Source organism: Pyxicephalus adspersus, chromosome 10 (genome assembly GCF_032062135.1).
Source record: "Pyxicephalus adspersus chromosome 10, UCB_Pads_2.0, whole genome shotgun sequence".
Lineage (NCBI taxonomy): Eukaryota > Metazoa > Chordata > Amphibia > Anura > Pyxicephalidae > Pyxicephalus > Pyxicephalus adspersus.
Window position 1 is genome coordinate 50,050,432 of NC_092867.1, and position 20,837 is coordinate 50,071,268.

Below are 20,837 nucleotides of genomic sequence, written 5' to 3' on the forward strand. Positions count from 1 at the left end.
TAGAGAGGGATTGACAGCTTTACACCTGTAAGGTGTTTTTTTTTTTTTTTTGCTGAAAACTCCCTTTTAAATTATTGGGAATTTCCTACAAACTTGTCTTTAAAATGCTGGAAAAAGTCTATACCACGTTTAGGTTTAAGGCTTAAGCTGCGTACACACGGCAAATTTTTCTCGCCCGATAATCGGTATCGGCCAATTATCGGGCGAAAATCTGCCGTGTGTACAGTCGGTCGTCGTCCATCGTCCGACGACCGTCCTGACGGATCCATGGACGACGACCGATCCTAATGAAAGGGAAGGGGAGAGCGCGCAGCAGGGTGCCGCTCCGTCGCTCTCCCCCTCCCCTCTCCATAGAGCATGAACGGTGCTGTATGTACAGCATCGTTCATGCATCGTGCAGTCTTTTCTCATTGGAAAGGATCGTGAAAGATCCTTTCCAACGAGAAAAATTGCAGGTGTCTACGCAGCTTTAGTCTACATAGACGTTTTCCCCAGTGTTTAACCTGAGGCTTTAAAAGCCCGTGTTTGAAATTTCCAGGCATTCCAATGGGCTAATGTACACCAGGATGTTTCCTTGAGGCACGTTTATGAGCATTATCTATAACGTTCCTAGCAAAGTTTAAAAATTTAAAACGCTGGAAAACATCCAAAAACACGGGTAAACACTTCCATTTGCATGGGAATTTCAAACATAGGTTTTAAAAGCCTCATGTTAAACGCTGAGAAAAACAACTGTTTATACTAAGCCTTAAAGATAATAAAACTAATATAACTGAATTATAGACTTTAGCCTGGGAAACCGGGGTTCATGTTACAGAAGGGTATTTAAGGAATTGCTATCACTTACATCAGCTCAAGTCAGAGCTGAAGGAGCTGGCGAGTCTTCGTTTCAAAACTCCCTCTAGTTTTCTGCGCACACATGGTCCCTGAATGGTCTTCCCTCCCCCTCTTAGTCTCCACCCTTCGGCCTCCCTCTTTTGTCTATCTTTGTCCTTGTAACACACACTGATTCAGGGATAAATGAAACATACTGTCTATTGCTGCTTAACTGAAAGGAAACGAGCGCACATACAGGTTAGCTTTTTTTTTTTTTTATGTCCGTATTTGTACCTGTCTATACTCATTTAGGACACGGTCACACCCAGGCATGACACACCCTAGCGTACGGGAAAGCAGCTTGCACGATGCAACGCACTGACACACGCATATTTGTAAACACGATGGAAGAAGCCCAGTGATACAGACGCGTATTCTACCTGTCGGACCTGGCACACTTTTATACAGCGATATGGATATTTGCTTCTTCATACTGTGGATTACAAGCACTATAAGAGGTATTGTTTTCTTTAAATTTGTCTCCTGCAATTGTTTTAAATATGAAGGCTACAAAAGACCAATAGACTCAAATACGTTATAAATATACCTAGACCTTATATGTTTTTCTTATAGGCTACCCCCACCCACTAAATAATAAAACAAGAAAACAAACGATAGCTCAAGGAGAGCACATGTGTTTTTCCATATATATTTGAATGAGCTTCCCAGTGCACCACAGTAGTGCAAAAATCAGACTGTATATGTAGTCATGCATTCACATTACACTTCAATGTGAGCTGGCAGGCCACTCATTTAAAAGGGCTGCCCAAGGGGCCACAGTGGTCCATAAATTGGTCTGTCTCAAGCCAAGTCTTCAGAGGAAAGAATCACACCCAATCCCACACTGCCTTAGCTAGATATGCACCAGTTGGAAAGCCCTCAGATTGACCAGAAGTCAATAGAGGTTTTTATGTGTGAGCAATTTATCCTGGGTGCAGGTAAATGACCATTAGCCACATAATATCCACACACCTTTTAAAATCAGTTTAGTAGATTTTAATATTGACTTCCAATCTTGAATTATGGGCCTTTCATTAAAGGGGAGTGGTCAAGGTTTCACAGGTGATATAAGTTCAGCTTAAACACACCTTGAGCTTGCTAGTGAAACAAGTGGTTTGAATAAGTGGAGTTAGAAAACACAAGTCGTTGAATCTTCAAAGTAACTACAAACTGTAAGTAATCCTTTTTTATCTCTGAAATCAACTAATATTGTAACTGGGAAATAGAGTTTCAGCAAGGTGGAAGCTTTTGTTAGGTGTAGAATATACCATATGTATGCACAAATGGAGCAACAGCTCCTAGGTGAATAAATGTGAGTAGGTCGCCCTTCTGGAATCTCACATTGGAGATCTGGAGAAGTGCATTGCAACACTAAAATCACTGGATCACTGTGAGAGGGGTCTCATGCTCACTGAGCAGGTAGGTAATGGCATGGATGTGGAGAGTGGGGAGGTTAATCAGGATGAAAGTGTAGGGAGCTGGGTTACTGTAGTTAGAGTGGTAGTGGCACCCAAGAAAAGGAAGGCCAATCCTGTGTTTGAGCACCCATAACAAATTTGCAAAGCTACGTGAAGATGTGCAGGTGGCTGACCCAGTGGTGGTCCATGTTGGAACCCATGACAGGCTGTATGGAAGATGGAGGGTCCTTAAAAATCACTTTAAAGAACTAGGTTTCAAGTTGAAGGAAAGGACCTCCAAGGGTATATTCTCTGGAATATTGCCTGTGCCATGCGCAACACAGCAAGGGCAGCAGGAGCTTAGACAGCTAAATGCATAGCTTAAGTCCTGGTGAAAAGGGAAGGATTTGGGTTCTTGGAGCACTGGGCTGATTGTTCATAGAGGTACAACCTATATGCCAGAGATGGTTTGCACCTAAATGGAAGGGGTCTGCTGTTTTCTAGGGGAAAGATGGAGGGATATTTAAACCAGGACAGAGGGGGGTGGCACAGTTAAAAAAGGTGGTAGAAAGGTAGACGGGGGTCAGTCACTAGTGGAGGGTGGAATGTTATCGATAAATATAAGGAGTTTCCCATGTTACACACAAACATTAGATTGTGCAGTGCTAATTGTACTGAAAAACAAAAGGATTGGGCAAACAGCACTAATAAATGCAGCAATAGTTTATAGAGCCTGTTCACTAATGCTAGAAGTCTGGCAAACAAAAAAGGGGAGTTAGAAGCCTTAATGAATGATGAGCATTATGGCTTTGTTCTTCACATGACTGGGCTGCCAATATTACTGGTCATACTCTTTCGTAAAGACAGAGTCAAACGAAAAGGTGATGGTTTGTGTCGTTATGTGGGAGGTGATCTAAAAGTGAATGTGAAGGAAGAAATAGTTGATGGAGCATGTGATAAGATGTTATGGGTGAAGTTGAATATGGGGATGCATAATGCACAGTTATTTATTGGAGTCTGTTATAGGCCCCCCAGTGCTAAGGAAGAAATAGAGAATCTACTAGCACAGATAGAAAAGACTGCAAAATCTGACAATGTTTTAGTAATGGGAGATTTTAACTACCCTGACATTGACTTAAGTAACAGCACTACAGGAACAGAAATCGGGTGGAAATTTAATAATTTAATTCAAGATTTATGGTAGTTTATTAAAGTTCCAACTAGAAATGAAACTCTGTTCGGCCTTGTTTTTTTCTAACAATGCAGATATCACATATAAAACAATCTGGGTAGCAGAGAGCATAATATGATTTCATTTATTGTAAGCTGTAAACAGGAAGCAAAAACAGGAAGGAAAAAAACATGACATTGTAAGAGAGCAAATTTTGCCTTATTTTAAGGGCAGGTCTCTGTCTGTGACTTGGACTAGGAGAGAATATTGTCCTCAAAGAACACAGAACAGAAATGTTCTACACAAACACACTGAAAAACATATTCCAATGGGTAACAAAATGAAGAGTCTGAAATTGAAACCTATGTGACTAACGACTAATGTTAAAAATGCCATAAAGAGTAAGAAAAGGCCTCCAAAAATATAACAATGAAGGATCACCTTCATCATTTGAAAACTTTAAAGAATATAACAAAAGATCTAAAAAGGAGATAAAATGTGCAAAACTTTAAAATGAGAGACAGATTACAAAAGAAAGTAAGCCGATTTTTTTTTTTTTTTTTTTATTATATTAATAACAAAAAGACCAGATCTGGACATGTAGGCCCCTTAAGGGATGTCTCTGAGTTGGTAACTAGGGATAATGAAAAGGCGGATTTAATAGTCACTTTTTTATCTCTGTGTACTCAAAGGAAGTCCAAATAGCAATATCACTGCCTTATTTCAGCAATAATGCTTCAAAATTTTTATGATTGAGAAACATTTGGGCAAAATTAAGGTTGACAAAGCACCAGGACCTGATGGATTACATCCATGTGTCCTCAAAGAGCTGAGCTCATTTATTTCAAAGCTATTGTTTATAATTTTTAGAGACTGTTTTGGTTCCTATCTTCACAAAAGGAGCAAAGTCATTACCAAGTAATTAGACCGGTAAGTTTAACGTCCATAGTTGGAGAGGTCCTTGAGAGGTTGATAAAAATAGGGATAAGCGAGAATGCCTCTGGCATTTTTTATAAAAATATAAATGGTTCATATACATAACTCTTCCAAACTATGCACTTTAAGATCGTTACAATGGACAAGAGGGCACTCTGCGTCTGGAGGAAAAGCAGTTTATGCTCCGGATAAGGAAACTGTGAAAAAGACTCCCTCAGGAGGTAGTTTTCTGCCTTCCTCTGGACCAACTATGTCCATAGGTTTTTATATCTAGGATATGTTTATTTCCCTAGTGGTTGAATATGATGGACTTGTGTCTGTGGTTATACAATTTCTACAAAACATAGAAACTATAAACTTGTATCTTTCACTAAACCACGCCAATGCTTCTTCCTAACAAAATAAAGCTGATGTGGATGCTTTCAGAGGGTGCCCAGCCTTTTTTATTATAGTAAATGGATATTGTTTTATGTAATAAATGTAGGTGTCAATAGAAAAAAAGACAAAGAAGGCTGCGGGTTCAAGTGGCTAAGTTTAAGATTGTGTTTAGTATACAACTCCGATAGTATAAATGGTGAGAAAGGACAATATTTGTGCATCAAACAAATAGTAAAATGAGGATTAGGCTGTTCTATGTGAATATACACAGAGACATGCCTTTGTTACTAGATAGAGATTCCCTAACCAGATGGTACTTGGTAAAACTTTAGAGTTCAGTATAGTATGAGTGAAGAAGAAGCAACATCTATAGGAGCGTACTACACAGAACAAGAGGCACTATACATTTCAGCATAGGACATTTCAGGAAAGGAAACCCCATTTGTTGGAAAGCAAAACATAAAACAAATGTTCAGCAGCCAGTTAACTACATCCTCAGCATTTCATTGATACACAGCTCCCAGAAACACATTCTGCATTTACCCACACCTAAACTCCCTTCAGACCTTACTTCAGGTGCTTTCCCATCCCAAAACCAGCCTTTCACAAAGACTAACTCTTGCTTGCCTATTCCAAATTTCAAGGGTTGACCTGTTTAGTAGCTACTCTATTTACTTTATCATTTATATTTTACAAAATAAATTGGGGATTTAATTTTTTTTTCTTTGCCTAGAATTTGTTCTTTACAGAAAATTTGGGTTTGATAAGTGATTGCACTGATCTATTGATGATCTATTTTATGGGTTCTCTGCTTTAAGTAAAAGAAAAAAAATTGCTAATACTGTCAAAGGCTATGTCATGTCGTAAAAACTTTCAGTTTCTTGCAGAAATTTGTGTCTTTATGGAACCTGTTTGCTCCATTGCCTAGTTCTGTATTTCTTTGTTGATCATCCTTTCTTCACAAAATATATGAAGGGGCGGATGGGGGGGGGTGTGTTATAGTAACAGAAGAAGATTTATAATTATATACTGTAAATCCTCATCTGTCAGTGCTGGATGTAAATTGTGATTACATTAGTCAAAAAAAGGTTACAGGTTTAAGACTTTTTTGGTCTTTGGATCTTTATTAAAGCTCTCCAAGGCTGGTTAGGATTAACTTTTGGTGAACCTGGGTGATCCAAAAAATCCTGGAATGGATTTGGTCCAGGATTGAAAACATTTGGAGAGCTTTAATAAATCAGACCCATTGTGTCTTTTTATAGGTGTTTTGGATATGCTTTTCATATTTTCCTCTGATTCTCCATACCCTTCCCACTAGCTTCCTACAATATCAGACAAACAGTTGGCGGTTTTATAAAATCATTCTTCCCAATGTACCAGTTCTCCTGTTTTGTACTTAGGAGCCACATGCCATTAATCACCAACATTCTCTGATGATGGACTTGGTGGAGGTTATTGAAAGACAAGTGTCAGGAAAGGTTAAAGAACCACACAAAAAACTCAGGTGCTGCTTAATTAAAAGGTTGTACTTATCTTTATTGGATGCGTACAATGGTCCAAAACGGCAACAGTTCCAAGAGCAGGATCAAAAGACTTTGTTTACCCCAGGGAGTGCCCTTTTTTATATAATCTAAATGGTAATTCTTGCATTTCTTAATGTGTATCCAGAAAGCATCAGCACTCAATTCTATGATACATGTTATCCTAACCAATCAAATTGTTACATGACTATAGCTAGCCTTTGCAGTCATCAGACTTTGGTGAATTTTGCAGCCAATATTTTTGGTTATCTGTTGCTTTTTAGAGGTTATCACTTTAGGGACTTGATTTAAGTTTTAGAAATGGATTAAAATTGTTTGGGAGGACAAGTTGCCCCAAGTTCTGAAAGATTGTGGTCTCATTTGAAGCATAACATTTCTGTATAAAATGGGAAGAATTGTCTCTGTATTTTCTCCCAGAGAAATGACAGATTTTTGTGGAACATTTTAAGATTATGCTGTAGGACAAATTCCAACATTTATGCCCCTATATATCTGGTTGCTATAAATGTGGAAACAGCAGGTTTTGAGCTGCTTATAAAAGTACCAGTGTGCCTTCGAATTATACAGGTAAAAGCTGGCTCATTAAGTCTTAACCTAATTGTTCCTTGCAATATATTGTATATGTCCTATTTTGTTACTTATTAGTTAACATTCAGATTGGTGATCAGTGGTCAGACATAGTTTCTAGGCATGTTTTGTTAGTTCGTCAAGGTTTTAAATCTTTTTGAAGTAAAAATTGGGGAAGCAGTTCTGGATTTAAAATACAATAATAGCTCAATCTGTGTAGCTATGAAAGTTTGTGGATGTCCAGCTTGGTTTGACTGAAACTCTGTAACTTAAGGCTCTTTTTATACATTTTTTTCCCTGTCAATTGGTCTGAAATTCACTGACAGTCGGTCGAATGTCTCATTTTAGTGCCTATTAAAACAATGACTTGTTCTGCCACCTAGTAGGCAGTTATTAAAGTACACTGTCACAATAGGAAATGCTATAGGTGTAAAAGAAAATTATTAGTAAATTGCCAGGGACAATATTTATAAATACACCTCATAGTATAATTGCTATAGCAAATTGTTAACTTGATACAATATAGACTGTTATATGTTCACAATAATCACCCCACCTTTATGTGTTCCACATTTTTATCCTCCATCTGTTCATGTTCCTATTATATCTTAACAAAATTATTTATTGGCCATATTTTCTGATATGCAAACCAAGGAGCGCAGAACATCAACAGTATAGTATGATGAGGTTGAGACATTATGGGTGGAGTTGAATATGGGTATGCATAATACAAAGTTAATTTTTGGAGTCTGCTATAGGCCCCCAAGTGCTAAGAAAGAAATAGAGAATTAACTGCTAGCACAGAGAGAAAGGGCTGCTAAAGCTGGTATAGTTTTAGTAATACTGTGTTTCCCCGATTTTAAGTCATCCCCATTAAATAAGCCACCCCCGATTTTTGAAAAAATAATTAAAATAAGACACTCACCCGTGAATAAGACATCCCCCGATATCCGTTCCTGTGTGTGTCTCCTTGATGCTGGCTGCAGCGCATGTCTCCTCCTGGCTGCAGTGCAGAGCCAAACTGAAAGTAAAAAGCCGGCACACTCGCCCCCGCGATTCTGAACCAGGAAGCACGCTGCTGATCCCTGCCCTAACGGAGTTACCTGCCCTAATGGACATCCCTACACTTAATTACCGGTGAACAGAAGGGGACAATCAATGGCATAGAGTGATCAGAAGGGGACAATCATCTTCTTCATGGAAAAATAAGACATCCCCTGAAAATAAGACCTAGGGCATATTTTGGCATTTCAAAAAATATAAGACAGTGCCTTATAATCGGGGAAACCGGGTAGGAGATTTTACAAACCTGACATTGGCTGTAGTAATGACACTACAGGTACAGCAGAAGGGTGGAAAGTTATGAATTTACTACAAGTTTTTATCGTACAATTTATAAAAGCCCCAACTAGAAATTATACTCTTGGACCTAGTTGTTTCTAACAATGCAGAGTTTATAACAAATCTGGGTAGCAGTGACCATAATATGATTTCATTTAATGTAAGATAAAGACAGGAAAGATAAAAACATTGAATTTGCAAATGTTCCAATATTAAGTGCTTTACAAAGCACTACAAAGGATTCTTTGTGACCTGGACTGGGAGGGAATATTGTTCTCAAAGAACACAGAACATAAATTGGAATGTTTCAAGCCACTGAAAAATATATTCCAATGATTACAATAATGTAAAAAAGCCATAAAGAACAAGAAAAGGGCATTCCAAAAAAATAAAAATGAAGGATCACCTTCATTTAAAAACAATAAAGAATATAACGAGGATATAAAAAGGAGATAAAATGTGCAAAACTTTAAAACGAAAGACAAAATGCTAAAGAAAGTAAGGCAAACCCCAAATATATTAATAGCAAAAAGATCAGATCTGAGCATATAAGCCCCTTAAAAGATGTCTCTGGGGATAAAGAAAATGCAGATTTACTAAACAATTTTTTTTAGCTCTGTGTACCCAAAGGAAAATAGCAGAACTCAAGTCCAAATTGCTAATAGCAATGTATCTGCTTCAGATGAGTCACAATGGCTCAAAATTGTCCTAAAAACTAAACCAGTAGGTATAGGCGGTGATCTAAATTTGTGGATGTTCTCCAGAGAGAACTAACCCTTAGTATAATCTATCTATCTATCCTAATCTATCTATCGACAAAATAAATTGCGTTTCACATGTGGCGCAAGATATACAAATTAGGCTTCAAAAAGCCCCAGTATACAACATATAATGAAATGGGTTTGATAGGTTTAAGATTGGACCACAATATTATCTTGGGGTCCACTGAGTGTCAAATTGGCCCTAAGGGGCACTAGACATGCTTCATCTCAACAAAACATATACATTACATTGCCATATAATTTTATAACCATTGGATCATGTTGATGGTTATACCCGACATGTTTCCCCTCATTAGGCTTCCTCAGGGGTAATAGTTTGGTAACATGTGTTTGGCCCTTGTAGTATTTGTATCTAAATCAATAAAAGTTTGGCTGTTAATTAAATGTATAATACATATGTGTTCTGATAATAAATATATATTGGCTTTTTTCCTGATCAAAGTTTGAGTCAAAAATACAGTATATATCTGTATATAGATGGGTTAAAGATAAATCCATCCATATAAATAAATCTCCATTAGAAAAGTCTGAGTATTGTTAGAAATTATACATCACCTACAAATTATTAAAAGTTAATTAAAATAATACTGGTGTATTAAGACTCACATGATCCTTGCAGAGTAATAGGTTCTGCTTATTGCAAATGTTTAGAGTGAAGAAAATCTCCCCAGCACAGGAAACAGTGTAGTAATAAGTATGAAATAGGATTGAGTATCTAAAAAATAGATATAAAATGTAGATTAACCTTAAAGAGTAATACGTTTTTTGTGAATACCAAAACTTATTAGGAGTAGTTTCTAGAACTATATATTCTTGGGTAATACCTTAATAGTAAGATACTAGCAAACTCCAGGTGTCCAGGGTGGTGGTTGTATATTCATAGTATTGGAAACTGCTGGGTATACAGAGTCCCGATTGCAAATGATGGTTGGTGAGCAGGGGGATCAAGAGAACACCGCTACATTTAAAGGAGGGTGTCCCCAGGACCTCCCCTACGCCAGAAGTGCAGGCAGCCGGCGTCCGTGGAAACCACAAGCCGGCTGGATGACGTAGAGCCAGAGGGCCGGCGCATTGAAAAAATGGAGGTTGGTATTATAAGGAATACAAGGAAAAGGACCAAAAGAACAGGAGAGGTGACAAGAACACTGAGGTGAATGGGGCACACTAAGGCAAAATCAATAAAAAAGGGCCCTCCATAGGAAAACCAAGGTGGTGCATAAAGTCTCAAGGAGTACAATACAGACCTAAGAAAAAATACTGACAGCAGTAGATGTTAAGACCTACAGTTAGGTACATAAATATTTGGACAGACCTCTTTTTTTCTAATTTTGGTTCTGTACATTATCACAATTAATTTTAGATGCAACAACTCAGATGCAGTTGAACTGCAGACTTTCAGCTTTATTTCAGTGGGTTGAACAAAAAAAAAGATTGCATAAAAATGTGAGGAACTAAAGCCATATTTGAACACAATCGCCTCATTTCAGGGGCTCAAAAGTAGTTGGACAATTGACTCAAAGGCTATTTCATGGGCTGGTGTGGACAATCCCTTTATTTTGTCATTATCAATTAAGCAGATAAAAGGCCTGGAGTTGATTTGAGGGGGTGTTCTTGTATGTAGAAGATTTTTCTGTGAACAGACAACATGCGGTAATAAGAGCTCTCCATACAGGTCAAACAAGCCATCCTTAAGGCTTCAAAAATAGAAAAAACCCATCCAAGAAATTGCTACAATGTTAGGAGTGGCAAAATCTACAGTTTGGTACATCATGAGAAAGAAACAAAGCACTGGTGAACTCAGCAACGCCAAAAGACCTGGACTTCAAGGGAAGACAACAGTGGTGGATGATCGCAGAATCATTTCCATGGTGAAGAGAAACCCCTTCACAACAGCCAACCAAGTAAACACCCTCCAGGAGGTAGACCTATCGATATCCAAGTTTACCATAAAGAGAAGACTGCATGAAAGTAAATACAGAGGGTGCACTGCAAGGTTCAAGCCACTCGTAAGCCTCAAGAATAGAAAGGCTAGACTTTCTCAAAAACTTTGCTCAAAAACATCTAAAAAAAGCCAGCACAGTTCTGGAAAAACATTCTTTGGACAGATGAAACCAAGATCAACCTTTACCAGACTGATGGCAAGAAAAAAGTATGGAGAAGGGGTTGGAACAGCTCATGATCCAAAGCATATAACATTATCTGTAAAACATGTAGGAGGCAGTGTGATGGCTTGGGTGTGCATGGCTGCCAGTGGCACTGGGACACTAGTTTTTATGATGATGTGACACAGGACAGAAGCAGCCAAATGAATTCTGAGGTGTTCAGAGACCTACTGTGTGCTCAAATCCAGCTAAATGCAGTCAAATTGATTGGGAGCCGTTACGTAATATAGATGGACAATGACCAAAAACATACAGTTAAAGCAACCTAGGAGTTTAATAAAGCAAAGAATTGGAACATTCTTGAATTGCCAAGTCAGTCACCTGATCTCAACCCAATTGAGCATGCATTTCACTTGTTGACGACTAAACGTCAGACAGGCCCACAAACAAACAGCAACTGAAAGCCGCTGCAGTAAGGCCTGGCAGAGCATTAAAAAGGAGGGAATCCAGGAATTAGTAATGTCCATGAGTTCAAGACTAGAGGTTGTCATTGTCAGCAAAGGGTTTTCAAACAAGTATTAGAAATAAACATTTTATTTTCCGCTTTTCAATTTGTCCAATTACTTTTGAGCCCCTGAAATGATATGATCGTGTTGAAAAAAAGGCTTTAGTTCCTCACATTTTTATGCAATCTTGTTCAACCCACTGAATTAAAGCTGAAAGTCTGTAGTTCAACTGCATCTGAGTTGTTTCTTTTAAAATTAATTGTGTGGTAATGTACAGACCTAAAATTAGAAAAAAAGTTTTGTCCAAATTCTGTAGGGACTAGCAAAGTAGTGGGGCCTGTGTGACTAACTGGATAGGTATAGCGGACAGGAACCAGGTACAGCAAATGAGCAGTTTAGTTAGGGTTTATTTACTAAGCCTATTCACACAGAAAAACACTAAATAAACAGAACAATAAAATAAAACCTGGCCACTTGACCTCTAACTAATTGTTAGTTTCCTCACTAACCATCCTGGGCAACCTACTGCTGTGCAGGACCCCACTTCCCTAGCAGTACAGCCTTTGCCAAAATGTCTGTTTTTACTCATTTTTTTTTTCTTTTGTTTTCTTTCCCCCCTTTGCACTACTCCCAGCTCACAGACCAAGAACAGGAGCCCAAGAAAGAGCAGGCTGGGAGTTTATATGCACAGCATAATTGCCAGGATGGGTTTCAGCTGGGTTAATTTACTCCTAATTATCCCAAGCCTCTTTAGCCCCCCACCTGGCCAAGAAGCCCATTGTCCTACAGCCTGGTACTTCAGTTCCACCATCAGGTCAGAAAGAAAGCTGCCCGATCAAACAGAAAAATATTCGGCATATATTCTGTACCTTGGACAAATGTATCTATCGTTCTAGTTGAAACCCCATGTTTTTCTTGCCCAGCTGTTACATACTCCCCTTTTTGTTTCAACGTTAAGGCTTGGGGCTGCCAAGTAGGAATGGACCCGAGATAAAGCATCTGCATTCCCCATCTGCACACCAGGAAGATGCTCGACAGAAAAGCTTAACTCCTGGAGGGCTAAGAACCATCTATTAACCTCATGTTAGTCTCCTTGTTTTAGGCCATCCACTTTATTGGGTCATGATCTGTTATTAGCTAAAAATGTCTGCCCAGCAAATACTACCTCAATGAATCAAGAGCCCACTTCACAGCCAAACATTCTTTTTCAATAATAGCATTGTTTAACTCATGAGCCTTCAACTTTTGACTAAGGTAAATAACGGTGTGCTTCCCCATTCTCTACCTGGGATAGGACTGCTCCTAGTCCAACATTGGACACATCCGTCTGAATCACAAAACCTTTAAAAAGTCAGAAGAATATAGTACCAACTCGCTACACAAAGCTTTCTTTAATGCCTAAAAGGCAGCTTCTGCTTCTGGGGACCATTTAACCTTGACAGATTCCTTTCCTTTAGTCATATTTGTCAGGGGAACAGCCTGGGGTGGAAAGTGAGGAATAAAACGCTTATAATAGCCAGCGATCCCCAAGAAAGCACAAACCTGCTTTGTATTAATTGGGCGTGGCCAATTCTGGATGGCATCCATTTTATTTTCCTGAGGTTTTGTTATTTCTCTCCCAATGGTATACCCCAGATATTTTGCTTCTTCCAGTCCAATTGCACACTTTTAAGGGTTTGCGACAAACCCTGCTTTCCAGTAGCGCGTTTGGCATGGCCTGGACCTTTACTAAATGTGAGGCCCAATCTGCACTATGAATGACTACATCATCCAGTATATTTTTGATGGGGTCGGAGTACCTTATCCATCACCTGCTGGAACAAAGCTGGAGCATTCTGTAACCCAAAGGGCATCCTTCGGTACTGGATTGCTTCATCAGGGGTTCTAAAATTGTTTTTTCTTAGCTGACTCGGATAGGGGAATCTGCCAATATCCTTTGGTTAGATCTAAGGTGGTCATGTATCTAGCATTCCCCAACCGATCAATTAACTCGTCTATCCGGGGCATAGGATAGGTGTCAAACTTAGTGATCTTATTCAGCTTTCAGTATTCGTTGCAGAATCTCTAGCTCCCATCTGGCTTTGGAACTAACACAATTGGGCTGGACCAATCACTATTGGTCTTCTCTAAAACCCCCAAATAAAGCTTTTTTCTAACTTCCTGATGTATTACCTCTCGTCTAGCTTCAGGAATCCAGGAGGTTTCAATCTTACCCTGTCACCTGGAGGGGTGATAATATCATGTGCAGCCATTGATGTTCATCCAGGCAAGTTGGAGAACATATCCTCATTTTGTAGCACAAAGTCTCTCGTTTCCTGTTGTTGATTTTTTGACAGGGTGTCCGGTATCCAGACTTTTGGAATTACAGGGTTAGACCAAGCAGGTAGCTCTGTTGTCCTCACTGGTAATGCTTACCTTTCTTTCCATCGCTTTAGCAAATTCACATGATAAATCTGTTCTGGTTTTCCGTGACCTCATAGGGGCCCTGCCAATTTTTTCCATGACCTCATAGGGGCCCTGCCAACTTTTTCCATGACCTCATAAGGGCCCTGCCATTTGGCTAGAACTTTACTTTCCACCTGGGAACTAGTACTAAAACTCCTGCATTTAAGCCACATGCTCGATTACACTTCTTTGAGGTGAACTTTCACTTTCCCATGTTTCTTTGGCAATATCTAACAGTCCCTTGGGGTGCATGCAATGGTTGCAAAAAGAGACTGACGCCTGCCACCCAGAAAGTCACTCATATTGGTTCATCCATCACAGGGCAATTTGCAGCAATATGTCCTTCTTCCTGGCAGCGGTAGTATATATATATATATATATTTGCCTGGCTCTTGGGGGGCTAACCTTCCCAGTCTCCCCCGCCATACATTGACTGAAGTTTGCCTAATACCCTTAGGTATTAGCCAAACATATAACAATATTTCAATAGCACATTGAACAGACTTACTAGGTGCTGATGCATGGACAATAGAAACACAACCACAATTGATATCAGGGGCTCTCTGCCATTAGAAAATACTGAAATAGTTTGGACAATCTAAACAAAGAATTGATCTGTGATTAGGCTATCATTAAAACTATGATTCAATGTAATTTCCTTACTTTTGTGCTGACTATTGGAAGGAGGTGGCTTATCTAAATTGTCAGGTGATGTTATTACTGGATGTCGAATACCTCTTTTGATTGAGGGGTTCCTAGTGAGTACCGTTAGATTATGTCTACAGATTATTGAAGAGGTATTTAAATTTTCTTTCAATGAGATGAAATTATAATGACTAGTTAGTAGGCTTAATTATTATAATGGTATTGAAATACTTACTGTAGCCTTACAATTGATGTTAGTTATTATGCTTCAATTGGGAATTTAGGGAGTTATCACTCAATCTGTAATATATGTATGTTATAGTGTATTAGATACAAATACAATGGCCCTGATTCACCAAGCAAAATCGGAGGCTCGGTCGCGCATTTGTATTCGTAATCCAAAATCGGAATCCTTCGCTCAATTCACCAACTAAATTTCAGGCGCTGGCGTATTCGCGCCGAAGTTAGTAACAGAAATGAACTTGCATCCCCGGCAGTATTACACTGGCGAGCTTTCATTAAGTCACTGTTCCCCTAAAAAAGCATTCATTCTAATGGCACACATATTACCCTTAGCCCTAAAAAAAAATGTTTGTGCTGTTCAAATGTTTAAAACAAATATATGCGCTAAGAAAAAAGCATATTTTAAAATGACATTTCTGTCCTGTTGGGCAATAGTTACCTGAGTTCAGCTCCTCTACATAGGCGCATTACGTTTACGATGCCTGATTGGAGGAGCCGCCTGGGGGTTAAACTTTACGCGGGCGAAACCTCGGCTTTGCCATCGGACTAGATTTTCCCACAAAAGTCACAAGCACTCACACGTTCTTGTTTGCTTCCTATAGATATATATGTATGTGTGTGTATATAGTTATATATACATATGCAAAAGTGCTTTTTGCAAGTGAATTTCTATAACCTGTGCGCTTAAATTTGAGCATGTATAAGGAAGTGGTTTAACTTGCTTTTTCCTTTTGTCTTTTTTTCTTTTCTTGGAGGGGCTGTTGTTTTGTGTGTTATCCTAATTAATGTATGTTGCTGCATAGGTTGCTGCTGCATACTTTTGCTTACTATTTATTTAGCACAATAGCTTCCTATATATATTTTTTTTACTTTGAATGTTTTAATGTCCATTTTGCAATTTTGAAGTCAATGTTAATGCTATGTTATTGTGTTTGTGGACATTTTGTTTGATTGCAAAGTTCTGCCTTTATTACCACTTTTCAATGTTTGTCCTGCATAAATATTTTCTAATCCAGTTTTCCACCCTTGAAAGAGCAAAATTGCATATTGGTTTGGTAAGTATTTTTTGAATGCAATATTTGTTGGGCCATTTTTTAACTATTTTGGCTTTACATGGAAGTGTGGGTTTACATGTGTTTTGTTTGTTCTTTTTTGTTCGTTTTGTTTTTTTTTTTTTTGTCATTTAGTGTATATTTTAGTGATGTGTTTTTTTTGGTGTGTTTTTATATTTTGAGACCTTTTAGCAAATGTTTCTTTTGAATAAAGTTGTTTGTAAAATCTTGTTTGTTTTTTGGGGGTTTGTTATGTGATCTCCTTTCCAATCCAATTGTTTAAAAAGACAATTGTGATTGTTTTTGAGCTGTTCCTTTCTCTGAATTATTTATAAGGCTAAAAACAGCACAATTGTCTTGTTAAAACTCAGTTGTTTGATGTGCATAGTTGTGCGCCAAACTTCAGGAGCATGTGCGCCTGAACTTTTTTATCAGTTGAAAAATGCACCGCACTTTTGCACTGTCCTCATTAAGGTAAGTTTGTATTTTTTTTGTGTATATTGCTTGTTTTGCTTCATGTGCACTCATGCATGTATCTATATACATGAGTGCACATAAAGCAAAACCTGTATGTATGCATTTAGATGTGTGTACATATACATAGAAAAGAGAAATTATAAGAAGAAATAGGCAAAGAGGGCTTTTTGGACAATATTGCTTCACATTGAAAAGATTGCATATTTCTTCCTATGGTTTCTCATATCATGGGCTTGGCTACAAGCAACATTCATGGATGATATTTGCTTCTGGTTAAAAAAAGGAATCCACCTTTATGTACTTCCACTACCAAGCTGAGGTAAGTCAATATTTATAGTGGGCCACGATCTAAAATGCTATTCAAATCTGTAAAAACACCCTGAAGGGATGGAAAAGCAAGAAAAAGTTTGGCACAAAGTGGATTTGGCCTTAAAAGTTTGATATACTAGTACTATTTGTTTTGTGTAAACACCTAAATAATGCATACACTCCACTATTTATCAGCATTAAGTTAACCACCTAAGCGTTACACTGAGGTCTAGATTTCTGTACCAAAAGTGATCCACTGTTTTTCATGAAATTTTTTTTTAAATTATAGACCTGTAACTTACAGAAATATGTCCGAACAGGGGTTCTAGTAGATAATATGAATATAAAAAATGTTTGAAACACACAATCATGTAAAAAAAAAAAAAAATTACTTTTAATAAAATTAAAGGAAAAACACAAAAATCAGCAATGTAAACAAATGATAAATACTGAAAAAGCAATAACTCTGTATATTGTAAAGTACTATATTATTCTAAAACACCTCCCTAGTGTGGCAATTTTTAAAACTTTGTGTATTTATTGGAGTTTGTTTTGAATTATTTTGTATTTGATTGGATACGGGAGTTTGTATCCAATCAAATACAAAATATAAATTTGAATTTCCAAGTTATTTACTTTTATTTTTTTTTATTTTTTGTATTGGATTGGATACGCAAGTTTGTATCCAATCAAATACAAAATATAAATTTGAATTTCCAAGTTATTTACTTTTATTTTTTTTTATTTTTTGTATTGGATTGGATACGCAAGTTTGTATCCAATCCAATACAAAATGACAGTTTGAATTTAGCAGGTATATACTTTGTAATTATTTTGTATTGGATTGAATACAGGAGTTTGTATTGAATCCAATACAAAATGTTTGAGTTTCAGTTTGAATTTCCCGCACACGCGCCGACGTCATCACACACGCAGGGAGAAGCAGTCCGGTTTTTTTTCTCCGCCGGACGGCTTCTCCCTGCAGAGATCATCCGGCGCTGGAACGAGCAGGACGTCGGACGATCAGCGGGACCGGTAAGAAGCCGGCCGGCATCTTGTGTACATCTTCTTACCGGTCCCGCTGGCACCCGACGAAGGCACCCGACGCTGGAGAGATCGGCGGACGATGACCGATGGAGGACGACGCTGGATGAGCACAGGGGGACCAGGTAAGTGAAAAATCTCTGGCTTAACCATCCTTGCAATTTTTTTTTGCCCGAGCGAAGGTCGGGCTTAACTGCAAGGAGGTTAAGCAACAACACAACATCTGTTTCTAAGAGGGCGAGACCCTGCTTGTGAGTTTGGCAATCAATGTGCTTTGATATTGTGCTTCGCAACCTGGACCTCCTTCCATCACCATCAGGTGTGTTAGAATGAGTATGCAACTCAGCTGGACAAATAATTGACAACCAGTTTGGACAGCAAGTAGAAGTGTGTTTGTATACAATAGTGCTAAGATCAGCCAGCACAGCACAATGACAACAAACCTATAACACTACCGCAAATGAACAGAGGAGTTGTGTGGGGACAAATCAACATAAGTGCAAATGTCATACTATTAAAAAAAAAAAAAAAAAAGAAAATTGTGACAATTCAGAAAAGGACTATGTACATAATACATTCAAATACCAATATGTGACAATGGGACAAAGGCAATGAGGGGGGGTCAAGTAGAAGTTTGCTGTGGAAACCATGCAGACAGGGCGCAGGTGTGCACTAATCAATTGCTATCACCTCACCATTTGAGGTTAACATCTCCTTCTGAATCGCGCAGCTGAAAATTAATCAACCTAATTGGCGTATTCAAGATCTTTGCAGGAAACCGGCAGGCGAGTTCAAAAGAACTCAGGCCCGACTTGCGCTAATAGAGTTTGCTGACTGGCGCGTAGGTACCCGCGTCGAGCGTAAGCGCATTTCATTGATGAATCAGGCACAATGTGTTCTACAGACAATATTAAAAGTAACCACTCAAGGGCATACCTACAACTTTTTTCATTATAACTGACGTTAGACTTGTCATTTATTTTTTAGTGTAAATGGTAGAGCACTAAAAATAAGTGATCATATATTGTTATTGATGTTCATTGTTCTAATTGCAAAAACCTTAAATGATCTGAATAATATTTGTACCTTAAAACATTTTTTGATGTCTTTCACGTAGATTAAGTCACTATATATATATATATATATATATATATATATATATATATATATATGCCTTATGTATATGCAAGGACGTAAGGGGTAATGCCCTGGAAATATAAATATAGCATTATTACTGAAGGTTCTGGTAGTTAACCCAAAAACTGAAATCTAAATAAATTAAGATAGCTACTGATGGTACATCTTCATATTAATCAAATCTTATTACTAATCGATTATTGGAACATTAAAGAAACCTCCAGTGGTAATCCTATTATGGTATAATGAATTACATCCAAATTTTACCAATACAAGATGCCAATGTAGTGATCTAAGGGTTAAACTTGGAGTTTCATTATTGAAGAGTTAGTGATATTAAGGAAAACTAAAGAAAAACCAAGTATTCACTTTGAAGTATACTTATGTAAGTGAATACTTTGTTTTTCTTTCTTTAGTGTGATCAAAAAATGCGGTCCACCGGCTCCATCTGGTGGCGGAAGAAATAAAAAAAAAAAAATGTTTTTACATGTTCCCCTGAGATATTGTATAAAATGGCTCCTCAGAGCAAAATGAGGCTATATAGATACTTTTTATAGATACTATGTTTTGGAACCTTGAAGAATGGGCAGACTGGTTTCTTGGTGATTTCCCTGCGGGTGGAGAGGGGAGTAAAGGATGGCCCAGAGTTTTAACCATTTTTGCAGCTTCCATGGTATCCTTAAAAACCTGGGGTTCCTTATATGGGATAAATATCTTGAGCACCGCAGGGTACATTAAAGCAAATCACAGGCCTTTCTCAATTAGCTGCTTACATATCGGGGAAAAGGCACGGCGTTGTTTGCTAGTTTCTGAGGAATAATCAGGGATAAGGAGTACTCTATTCTCTGTGTGCCCTTTCCATTTTCACAGGGGGTTTCAAACCCAATGCCTTGGGGAGTGTAGCAGAACATAGCTTATGGAGATCTAAAGCTTTGTCTGTTTCAGGGAACCCAATGATTCTTAGATTACTGCACTGGTCTCTATCTTCCATATGTATAAGCCTGTCTTGCAATTGCTGACAATGTTTCTCTATTCGTTGCTGTTTCGTACAAGTACTTAAAAGATCATCTTCCAGATCACTTATACGCTGTTGTAAGGCATGTATATCTTCACCATGTTTTTGCACCATCTTAGTGATAGGCTGAAGATGTTGAGTTAAAGCCTCTTTTAATGTGGAATAGCAGATTTGGTTGGAGATGCTGTGAGACTTCTACGGCCCGCTGCTTATAATCGATAACACTACATTGGTGTGTAGGAGATTCGTTCCTACCTAGACTGGCTGCTGCTGCCTCATGGTTAGGAGTGGCATCGTCCGTCTTTGCCAGAGGACCCACCTCCATATTGTGTATATTAATAGGGTTACAAAAATATTTTGGAGTAGAGGGCAGGTTGTAAAGATTTCTCAAATATGTGCCAAATCACAACAAAAAAGCTTAGATTTACAAGTATCACAAACAAAACACAGGACTTTTTAGGCACAGATTTTAAAATAAATGAAAATATACCTTTTATTTTAGAAAATATTTAAAACAGAAGTTAAGGTTAATAATTACTACACCATAAAAAAACAAAAATATTTTCACATCATGGCAAGGTCTTATACAGGTCAGATGGAGTCTTTGACTTTTCTATGCGTTTCACAGGTTTAAACCCGCTTCATCAGGGAATTATTGAGACCTAATGACATAAGGATTAACAGTGTCTAGCCACCTGGGCGTTACACTGATGTCTAGATTTCTGTACCAGAAGCGGTACACTGTTTTTCATGAAATTTTTTTTTAAAATTGTAGACCTGTAAGTTACAGAAATATATCCGAACAAGGGTCTAGTAGATATCATGAATATAAAAAAAAAGTTTGAAACACACAATCATGTAAAAAAAAAAAAA

The 20,837-nt window shown here is 38.0% G+C and overlaps 1 protein-coding gene across 1 annotated transcript in view; it reads left to right on the forward strand.

Moving 5' to 3' along the window:
• The first annotated feature begins 957 nt into the window (after positions 1-957).
• TMEM132A (transmembrane protein 132A) overlaps positions 958-20,837 on the forward strand; it is a 146,907-nt gene continuing 127,027 nt past the window's right edge. Inside the window, 1 exon segment of the mRNA XM_072423874.1 lies at positions 958-1,334. Within this exon segment, the coding sequence (XP_072279975.1) occupies positions 1,289-1,334 (46 nt within the window). The 5' untranslated portion in view covers positions 958-1,288.